The following is a 10,221-nucleotide window of genomic DNA, read 5'->3' as shown; positions in this document are numbered from 1 at the left end:
GGTCACATGCCTGGTTGAGTGACCACCACACTGTGTGCTGCAGCCTCCCCCACCCTGACTATAGCCTCCAGTTGTCTTCTCTGCCTAACTCTTGGTCAGCGAAGCATGATTCTCCTGTGCCTCTTTTGACGCTGTCTGCCTGGTGACTGCTATATAAGAGTGTTCAGTTTTGTCTCAAGCCTGGTGTTCTCTGGGTGCCCTGGTCTCTCATTCACATTGAAGATCCTCTGTGCAATGAAGTGGATTTCCTCAGACACCTGCTTAGTCCCCCAAGAACTCTTTTGAAATGCACATTCTTGGGTACATCCCAATCTGCTGTCTCAAACCTGGGGTAGGGTCCCTGCATTTTACAATAACAAGCCCTCCTGGGAATTGTGATGCTGAAGGTGAGAACCATGGAGTTAAAGTTCTTCTTCATGGAAGGTCCTGCTATCAGGTACACTAGTGAGTGAGGGAGCATCTTTGACATTATTTCTGGACCACAAGTTGTGGTTGGAAGATCTTTCCCAGATTCAGAATTGTCTCTGTTAATCCTTCATGTCAGCTGTCTGCTCATAGACACCTTTCCTCAGCCTGCCTGGGCCTTCCCCAGTTATGGTGTGTGTTCCCCAATATGACTGTGTCTCTCAGCCTTTTTAACTCCCATGTCTTGTTCACAGAGAGGTTCCGTGTGTTTGGCCCCCCAGACCCCATTGTGGCAGAGCTGGGCAAGGATGCCACACTGCCCTGCTCCCTGTTCCCAGTCATGAGTGCAGAGAACATGGAGTTGAGGTGGTTCCGGTCCAATACCTTGGAGTCAGTGTTCGCCTATCAAGACCGACAGGAGCGGAATGAGGAGCTGATGGCCCAGTACACAGGGCGGACCTCGCTGGTAGGGAAATTCCTCAGTAAGGGGGAGGCTTCTGTGCGCATCCACAGGGTCCAGGCTGCTGACAACGGGCTGTACACCTGCAGCTTCAGCAAGGGAGTCTTCCATGAGCAAGCCAGCTTGGAGCTGCAGGTGGCAGGTTGGTGACATGTTAAATATCTCAGAGTCCTGGAGGTTTGGAATTGGGGAGAAAATAAGGGCAATGGAATTTAGTTTTTCATTTCATTTATGGGTAAGAAAAGGCTTACTAATTCATGTTTTATGAAATGTAAATATACAGGGTACCTGCTACATGACTGGCCCTGTTCTAAGCTCTAGGACACAAAAGTAAATCTAATAAAGTTCTTCACTATGTGAGTTTATATTTATGGTGGGAGATAGTGTAATCATAATCAATAACCAAGACATAAATGACATTTCCAAGTGAGAAGGGATGAGGACAGAAGCTAAATGGAGCAGGGAGATGGGTGAGCACTGTGGGCCTATGGCTGAGGGGAGCTTACAGTAATAAATAGCAGCTCAGGCTGGGGCCATGGGAGCAAAGACTCCAGGGAAGTAGGAATAGAGATGAGTAGATCTCTGATGTGTGGGTGTCCCTTTCTCCCCAGTTTTATAGACAGATAATTACTATGTATCATATGTAATGTGAGGCATTCAGAATAATGACTGATTTATACATATAGTGAATTGATTGCCACAATATGTTTACATCACATCTTTCTGCTATTTGATTTAATGAAAAGAAAGGAAAAAAAGCAAAAAGGGGAAAATTTCCTCATTGTGAAAAAATATTCTTTAGAGTTTGTCATTTAACAACTTCCCTACATGTCACAAAGCAATGTTGGCTACAGGCATGTTGTACATTACAGGGGAGGGAATTTCTACGTGGAGGCACAGCCCATGTGAATGAGCTGGGGTGTGTGTTTGGTGTGTGATCTGCTCACATGGAGTCCTCATGGTTGATGGGAGAGAGTGAGGAGCAGGGTGTTGTGAGGTGACAATACTCTCATAAAAAATGTGGTAAGTACATAGCGGAGAGGTCAAGGGTGGCTGATGAATCCTCCCAAAGGTAATCATAAAAACCTCCATATGATGTAGATATTTGAGCTGGGATGTCGTTTTATCTAACAGATTCTTTAAAGCCCCTCAGACCAGATGGAGAAAGCATGATAGAGTCCACAGAGCCTGGTGATTGTGCACAACAGCAGTTAGATTCTTTAGTTTGGGGTGTTGGGCCTTGAGGGCACAGGTGTAAAAGTGTGAGCACTGCAGAGAGAAGAGGCTGAGGAGGAGTCACAGATGAGGAGTCCTGGTACACATGTGTGGTGTTTGCATGTGGAGCTGTTGGAGATTTTCAGCACAGCAGCGCTTAGCATGTGACTCTGGCAGTAGTGGGGAGGACAAGGGGGGGGGGACAGTATCTGGTGTTGTGGCTGCAGTTATGGGGTGGAGAGCGGGGGCTGGTTCACACAGTGGTGGTTGGTGCACAGGAGGTGCCCTCAGTGAGGTTTAGAAATAACCCAATTGAATGAGGAAAATTGGGTCACAGAATTTAAAGAAGTGATTGCAGAGACTTCAGAAGCTTTGTAGAGTCTGTGTGATATTTAATGTCAGGAACATTAATAATGTGTATCAGTTACCTGTCACCATAATGCTGCTGTGCAACAAAAAACCACAGAAAAAATCTCTCAGGGCCTGTAGTGATGGACTTGTATTCACATGGACTGATGGGGACTTCAGCCAACCTGGCAAGGACTTGACTACTCTCCACTGAACTCCCTCCTACATTTTTTGGTCAGATGAAAATGTCACCAGGTGGACCTTGGCTGGGCTTGTTACATGAATGGTCAAGGGCTCCTGGCTGAGGGAGGAGCTTCAGGGGAAAGGCTGTTGACAGGCCCTTCTCTACCTGAACTACAATGTCCTTCCATGGAGATGGCAGAGGGAAGACCCATGGGGCCAGCACTTTAAACATCTGCTGATTCACATGATCTGATCTCTCAGACACATGAAGTCACATAACTGAACCCAGAGTCAGAGTGTGAGTGAAATGTCCATGGCAGAGTGTGAGCCTGATATGAAGAAGGATGAAGAATTAGGAACATTTTTATTACTAATTTACCTCAGAGAAGACAACAGCATGAGTTCAGGTGTAGAATTTCGGGTGTGAAGAGCATGTGAGGAATCCTGGCAGATGTACCCCACAGGGATGGGGCTATCAGGGAGGGAGGTGGGAAGGCTGGTGAGGTGATATCTGGAAGTGATGTGTGAGGAGACACAGGAGCTGAGGGAGAAGAAACCCTGGGAGAGGGTGTGAGATAAGATGAACTTTAAGGACTGGACCCTGGGACTGTGCTGCCTTCAAGGAGCAGGTGCAGGGAGAAAAGTCAGGAAAGGGGCTCAGCAGGGGTCTGAGTTACAACAAGCCACCCTTAGAGGGAAGTGACCACTCCAAGGTGTAGCTGGTTTCAAGGTCAGGTCAGGAGTGTCCTGACTGAAGGGAGACTGGGTGAGAGGACCGTGGATACTGGGATTGACAAATGGGAGACTTTTGTTGAATCACCCAGAACAGAATGGACTAGAAGGAGAACCTGCACTATGGAGGCTGAGATGTTGGTGAAAAACGAGAAAATGCAGCTTTTCATGGATTATAAGGTGTACTGCTCTACAAAAAAAATAATTGTACAAAAATTTAAATTTGTTTATGTAATTATAAAAATAATCCGTAGAAAGGTAGAGAACATGTCAGGTCATCATCTTTTTTCCCCAGGGGTGGTCTCCCCCAGACCCCTCAGAGTGCACCTGGACAGCCTCCCCTAGAGTTATGCACAGATGGGGCCTGCCCCACCTGGCTCTCATCTTCCCTCCACAGGTGTGGGCTCTGCCCATGTGCACATCACGGGGCCAGAGGAGGACGGGGTGCACGTGGTGTGCATGGCCTCAGGCTGGTTCCCAGAGCCTCAGGTCCAGTGGAGAGACCCCCATGGGGAGCAGTTCCTGAACTTCTCCAAGGTCCACGCCCAGGACACTGAGGGGCTTTTCAGTGTGGAGGCCGCTCTGGTGGTCACAGACAGCTCTGTGGGAAGTGTGACCTGCTCCATCCTCAACCCCGTCCTGCGCCAGGAGAAGGCTATGGTCATTCTCATCCCAGGTCAGTGCTGCTCCCCATTCCCCACTCCCTGCAGGGTTAGAGTGAGGGTTGGCACCCCAAGGGTGCTGGGCTGGGCTGTCCTGGGCTGTGTCGTGATGGGGATCTCTGTCTGCAGAGCCCTTCTTCCCCCGGGCCTCTCCCTGGAAGCCGGCTTTCCTGGTGAGCCTGCCCTTGCTGCTGCTCCTGCTCCTGGGAGCTGCCTGCTACACCCGGAGAGAACATTCCACACTGATGCGGAAGCTGCAGGAACAGAGGAATCTTCGTCAGGCTAAGGAGGAGCACCTACAGACAAAGGTGGAGGTCCTGAAGGACATAGGTAAGGCAGAACAGGGGCCAGGCTGGTGAGTGTGGCAGTGGGTGCTGAGAGGGACCAGCTGATGCCAGAGTTGGAGTCCAGAGTCCCTCTGCAGTGAGATCAGAGCAGGTGCTGAGTCCCAGAGGGGACAGTGGAGCTTGGAGGCTCATGTTGGTCTGATGGTGGAACTTCTAGACACAGAGAGATTCATTTTTGTGTCTTCTCTGGACACAAGCTTTGTTCTTAGGGACAGTTTGTGCTTATATTTTTCATTCTCTTTCAGATGAACTCCAGGCCATTCTAGGTAAGCTCTGCTCTCCCTCCTGAACTCTCCGTGCCCCCTTCATAGGAGACATTCTGGTTCTTAGCTCACTTGTGTCCTGTGTTGTCTTTCAGACCAGAGGAAGGCAGCTTACCTGGCTGGTGAGTGATGCTCCAGGTCTCCTGGGTCCCTGTCCCCTGTGCTCAGGGGTCCCTCCCCTTGGCTGTCTAAGCACAGAAATGTGGACCCTTCCCTGGGGTGGAAGTGGGAGCTGGTAGGACACAGGACCCTGCTCCACGGGCTCTCCAGATCTGGGTGCTGTTTCCCCCTATTGTTGGGATCCTGGTGGGTGGTGACCCTTGGAGTCTCCTGCATCCTGGTCTCATTCCATCCCTGAGCCACCATGGTGCTGGCTTTCTAGTCCTCAATGCATCTTGTTCTTGGTCAGCACCCTGATTAAAGCCAGCTGCTCTGGGATTTTATAAGTAAATGGACTCTTGAAGTTTAGGAGTGTGACCTCCTCCTGTCCTCTCTCCCCAAACAACCCCAAGAAAATTCTGTTCTCTCTACTCCTGAAGATGCTGATCAGTAGTGGTGGGAGAGGACGGGGTGACCTTGCATGGGAGGGAGTGGGGGGACTTTCCTCTCCCACAGAGTGTTTATCACTAGAAATACTGCATTGGAGGAAGATGGGCCATTTCTACTCTGTAGCAGGTGTGATGCCCATGGTGTGTTTTTATTTCATCTTCCCATTAATTTCCTAGGAAATACTGAATGTAATAATTATAGAATAATATGTATGTTAAAAAATATCTTCCCATATTCTGTTTTTGATCCTATGTAGCAACACTGAGTAGCAAGTGAAGCACGACCTTTGAAGTCTTTGAAGCCCAGAGCCACTCAGTGACTTACCCAAAGCCCCACAGCAGCAGCAGGCAGGGCTGGGTCAGTCTGTCCTACAGGATCCTGACCTGAGCCAGGGGATTCCCCACCATCCCCTGCTGTCTGCACAGGGCAGGAGGTCATGACCTCTCAGCCTCTCCCCTTCACCCCCTAGAGAGTCTCACCTGCAGAACACGGGATGGTCAGGGTCCCTGGATCACAAGAGCAGCTGGTTGTGCTGAGGTCTCACCTGTGTGTTCCCTTTCAGCCTGGAGGAAGGCCCAGCTGTATGCAGGTGAGTGGCCCTGAGGGTCCTGATACCCCCTCCTACCCTTCCCTCTGCCCCTTCTCCATCAGGGACCCCCACCAGGAAGGAGCTGGGGTCGCTGGTCTCCTCTCACTCTGGAACCTCCATCCGAGAACTGCAGGGCCCCCCTTGTAAGCACAGACCTGCCTCCACCTGTCCTGTCCTCCCTGCAGGTCATCTGACCCCTTCTGACCCCTTATCACCTGGTCCTTTCTTGTGGGTGAGGACAGTGGGTGTCAGTGTGAGGAGAGGCTGCAGCAGAGAAAAGTGTGGGTCAGGATTTACTGATCTCTCGAAAATTCCAGATTCCTATTTCCTGCTTCGGAGTCAGGTCTTGCTAATGGGCCCTGGGTTATGGATCCTTCTGGATCCAAAATCCCTGTCCTATTTTGGATCTAGTTTTTGTTTTCTGTTTCCTCTTGATTCTCTGTCTTCTTCTTCTTTTTTAAAAATTATTTTATTGATTTTTTTAAAGATTTGTTTTATTATATTTATACAAGAGCTGGGGTACAGGCCAGAGGCAAGGGTGGGCGAGAGGATTCACCAGAGACAGAGTGGGGAGCAGAACAAGTAGATGGACTGAAAACACTGCTGAGGGGAACAGCGGATGAGACAGGAGAGGTCTGCTGTGCCATGTGGTATTCTCCCTGGCTGGCCAGGGGATTGAACTCATGCAGCCGAGGCTGTGGACTGCTTCATAGGTTGTGTCTTAAACCACTGCACCACCAGGGATGCCTGGAGTTTTTCTTTTTAATCCACTTGAGTGTACTGCTCAGCCAGCTGTGCCACCAGGAAGGCCTGATTCTCTGTCTTCTCGTGCATGCTCTGATTCATGTCCAAGCTGGATTTTCTTCTATCCCTTATAGTTGTTGAGGAATCAGTTGTTTAGAACAGGTGTCTGAGTCTGGGTCAGAGCTTCTGGGGTGTTTATGACTCCTGGGCGGGGGCCTGTGAAAGATCTGAAATTACATGTAATATCTTGTTTGTGTGTGTGTGTGTGTGTGTGTGTGTATTTTTTTGTGTCTTTGTAACAAGATAAACAATGTATGATTTTTCTCCATCATCTTTTTAAGGAGAATTCTTTTTTTTTTTTTTATAGAAGCATGTTTTTTTATTTATTTGTTTGTTTGTTTGTTTGTTTTTGTTTATACACGCACTGGGTACAGTCAGAAGCACGGGAGGGTGAGAGAATTCACCAGAGCCAGAGCGGGGAGCAGAGCAGGCAGAAGGACCGAAGCACACTGCTGAGGGGAGCAGCGGGCGGCAGGAGAGGTCTGCGCGCCATGTGGGACCCTCCTCTGGTGGCCGGGGAGCAGCCGGGGATCAAACCGGCGCCGCAGAGGCCGCGGGCAGCTTCGCAACCCAGCGCTCAACCGCTGCGCCACCGGGGAGGCCCTTTTTAAAGAGAATTCTGTCTGACAGTCTCATGGTCTCTATTAAGTAGGTTTTTTTTGTTTGTTTGTTTGTTTGTTTTTTTAATAGAGGCATGTTTTTATTTATTTATTTGTTTGTTTGTGTGTTTTGTTTATACATGCACTGGGCACAGTCAGAAGCATGGGAGGGTGGGAGGGTGAGAGAATTCACCAGAGTCAGAGAGGGGAGCAGAGCAGGCAGAAAGACCGAAGAACACTGCTGAGGGGAGCAGCGGGCGGCAGGAGAAGTCTGCGCGCCATGTGGGACCCTCCTCTGGTGGCCTGGGAGCAGCTGGGGATCGAACCGGCGACGCAGAGGCTGCGGGCAGCATCGCAACCCAGCGCTCAACCGCTGCGCCACCGGGGAGGCCCATGTTTTTTGTTTTTTCAGAGGCAACTCTGTAAACTGGAAAAGAACAAACCTAAAATAGTTATAATCCTTTTCCAAAGAATTGGGAGGCAATTTGAAGAAAAGTCTGGATTGAGAGACGGGGGAAGGAAGGAGAGCGGTGTGTGGGAGAAGAGCCTTCTAGAGGTTTTGGGCACAGTCACCAGTTTGAATCTGTGCTGTGCAGACACTGTGCAAGGCTTGGGAGTGAAACACAAAAGGCTAGGGCCTTTTGAAGTACGTCAGATAAAGTCACACTTTAAAAACCATTATTGAGGTGACCATCTAATTGAGCTGCCTCTCACATGAGCTCCCCTTAACCCCAGGCAGGGTCTGCACAGGGTCATGCAGGGAATGTCAGAGATGCTGGTGAAGGGAGATCTGCTCAGGGGTTTGTTTATGGTCCTGGACACAGACCCTGGAGAGGGGGGTTCTGGAGGAGGGGTCTGGGGACCAGGAGTGTGAGGACCCTCCTGAGAGTCTCCGTGGTTCCCCTGGGGCTCATTTCCACACAGTGAGGATCACAGAGTCGTCTTTACCATCATTCCAGCCTCTGCTGAGTTCATGTCTCATGCATTTTAACATAAATTTTCCTTTGGCATGCAAAAAGAATGATGTGTTTGAATGAAACACCATGAACACAGTAGAATCAGCATTTTGATACTGACAGAGTCACAGATGGATACATGTGTGATCTCGTATTATTTGTAAAATTTAACAAAATTTTTTTACTTAAAGTTTTGCTACAAAAATTAACTGACTTGCTCAGTGCATACACAGTCCTGGGCACGCTGTGTCTCACATTAAATGCCACTTCGATTTTCTCTTATTGTTCCTACTGCTCCTGTTCCTGTTCTCCACGCCCTCTTTTTTATTGTTGTATAAAAAACCATGGTGTAAAGCATTAGAACTGGAGGTCAACTAATAAGTAAGTAAAGGTAGGGGCCTCCCTGGTGGCTCAAGGGGTTAACACACAAGTTGTGTCTATGAAGCTAACCGCAGCCACTGCAACACGAGTTTGATCCCTGGCCAAGGAGCAACCCACATGGCCCAGCAGACCTCTCCTATCTCGCCCGCTGGTCCCCTTAGCAGTGTATTTCAGTCAATCTGACTGTTCTGTTCCCCACTCTGTCTCTGATGAGTCCTTTCACCCCCCACACACCTCTGGCCTATATCCCCATTCTTGTATGCATAAATAAATAAATCTTTACAAAAACAAGTAAATTTAAAATCTCCCTTTTTTAGAAGAGGTCACATATCTGCCACCCAATCATTGCATGTGATCTTCTTTCTTATCAAGCAAAGATGGAAATGCCAGTTTCTCAGAGTGAGCTTGTGCAAGTGTGGCTGGTGTCACACATTTATACACCATGTGCACAAGATGTTGTTCCTTATTCCTATAGATGTGGATCCTGGATTCTCCTCTCTCCCCTTCTCCCCCTCACACAGTTGAGAAAGTCACACTCTCCCTGACGGCCTCAGAGTCTTGCTGTGTCTGATCTGAGTGTTGGGGAATGACCAGGCAGGTGTGGGCTGGGGTATGACATGGCCTTGGGCGTTGGGGGAGAAGGGCCTGTGCTCCCCTTTCAGTCATTTCAGGGACTCCCCTGGGGCCATGGGTCTATGATCCTGTGTGGCACATGCTGAGGGGGGCAGGGCTCGTCCTGTCTGGTCATTAGGGCTTGTGGGTGACCCTCCCTCCACAGCAGAGTCAGGGTCTGGGTCTGTCTCTGGTCAGCAAATTGATGAACCTTCTGGCTCCTTCCTCCTGTCCCACATCCTTGTCCTCCTCTCCTCAACCGTCCATCCCTCCCTCCCTCCCTATTCTCCAGACCCCTCTCTTTCCCTCCATCTCCCCCCAGAGCAGGTGACAATTTGGGGTCCTTCCACGTGCATCATGGGGTCCTGGTGCTCCCTCCATACCTTCCCCTGCCAGGCTCTGCTCACCTTCCTGGGCCCCCACATGGGGCATCAGAGTTCCAGCTGCTGCTGACACATGTCACCACACCCTGAGCAGCGTCACCCACACAGTTTATCATCTCACACGCCTGCAGGGCAGACACCTGAGACCACGTCCTGGGACTAACTCCAGGGTCTGGCAGCTCCTTCCTTCTAGGCACTCCTTCCTCGACCAGGATCTAGGGCCCCTTGCATTGACTGGGGACCCCATCCTCTGTCTACACAGCCTGCCATGTAGCCTCTTTATGGCCCTGCTGCCATCACCATGTGACTGTCTCTGAGCACAGGTGCAGGGTCATGGCTGTTAAGGCTCACGTGATTGGTTCCTCCTGATGATCCACAATAACATCCCTGTTTCTGCGAACAGGGATCCCATCTTTGTCCCACCTGCAGGTTTCTCTTTCCTCTGTCAAGGACACATGTTTACAGGTTCCTGGGCCGAGGACATGGACACTTTTGAAGTCATTATTCTGCCTCTAGAGAGAGGTTTTACTTTGAAGCTTCCATCTTTCTGGGCTCTTCTTGAAGGAAACAGTTGTGTCAATCCAATGTGTTTGTGTTCTTCTCTGTCTACAGGGATACTTTTTTTTCCACCACACATGAAAATGTGGAAAGTCGTCTTTAGTGTTTGATCCTCTCAGTGTGTGTCCATGTCCCCTACTCTGCACATCTCTCTCCCCCTAGAACCCTCTCCACC

General features: G+C 49.7%; 1 protein-coding gene across 1 annotated transcript in view; it reads left to right on the top strand.

The window, feature by feature from the left end:
- Positions 1 to 395: 395 nt before the first annotated feature.
- Positions 396 to 10,221, top strand: part of BTNL2 (butyrophilin like 2) — a gene marked incomplete at both ends in the record, with an annotated part of 19,910 nt that continues 10,084 nt past the window's right edge. Inside the window, 7 exons of the mRNA XM_084259350.1 lie at positions 396 to 444; positions 660 to 1,007; positions 3,741 to 4,019; positions 4,216 to 4,335; positions 4,711 to 4,737; positions 5,727 to 5,753; positions 5,816 to 5,896. Coding sequence (XP_084115476.1) covers positions 396 to 444; positions 660 to 1,007; positions 3,741 to 4,019; positions 4,216 to 4,335; positions 4,711 to 4,737; positions 5,727 to 5,753; positions 5,816 to 5,896 — 931 coding nt within the window. The remainder of the gene's footprint in view (positions 445 to 659; positions 1,008 to 3,740; positions 4,020 to 4,215; positions 4,336 to 4,710; positions 4,738 to 5,726; positions 5,754 to 5,815; positions 5,897 to 10,221) is intronic.

This window comes from Talpa europaea (genome assembly GCF_964194135.1).
Source record: "Talpa europaea genome assembly, chromosome: 2".
Classification (NCBI taxonomy): domain Eukaryota; kingdom Metazoa; phylum Chordata; class Mammalia; order Eulipotyphla; family Talpidae; genus Talpa; species Talpa europaea.
The sequence above is the reverse complement of the archived record's forward strand: the minus strand, read 5'-3'. Positions and strand labels throughout refer to the sequence as shown.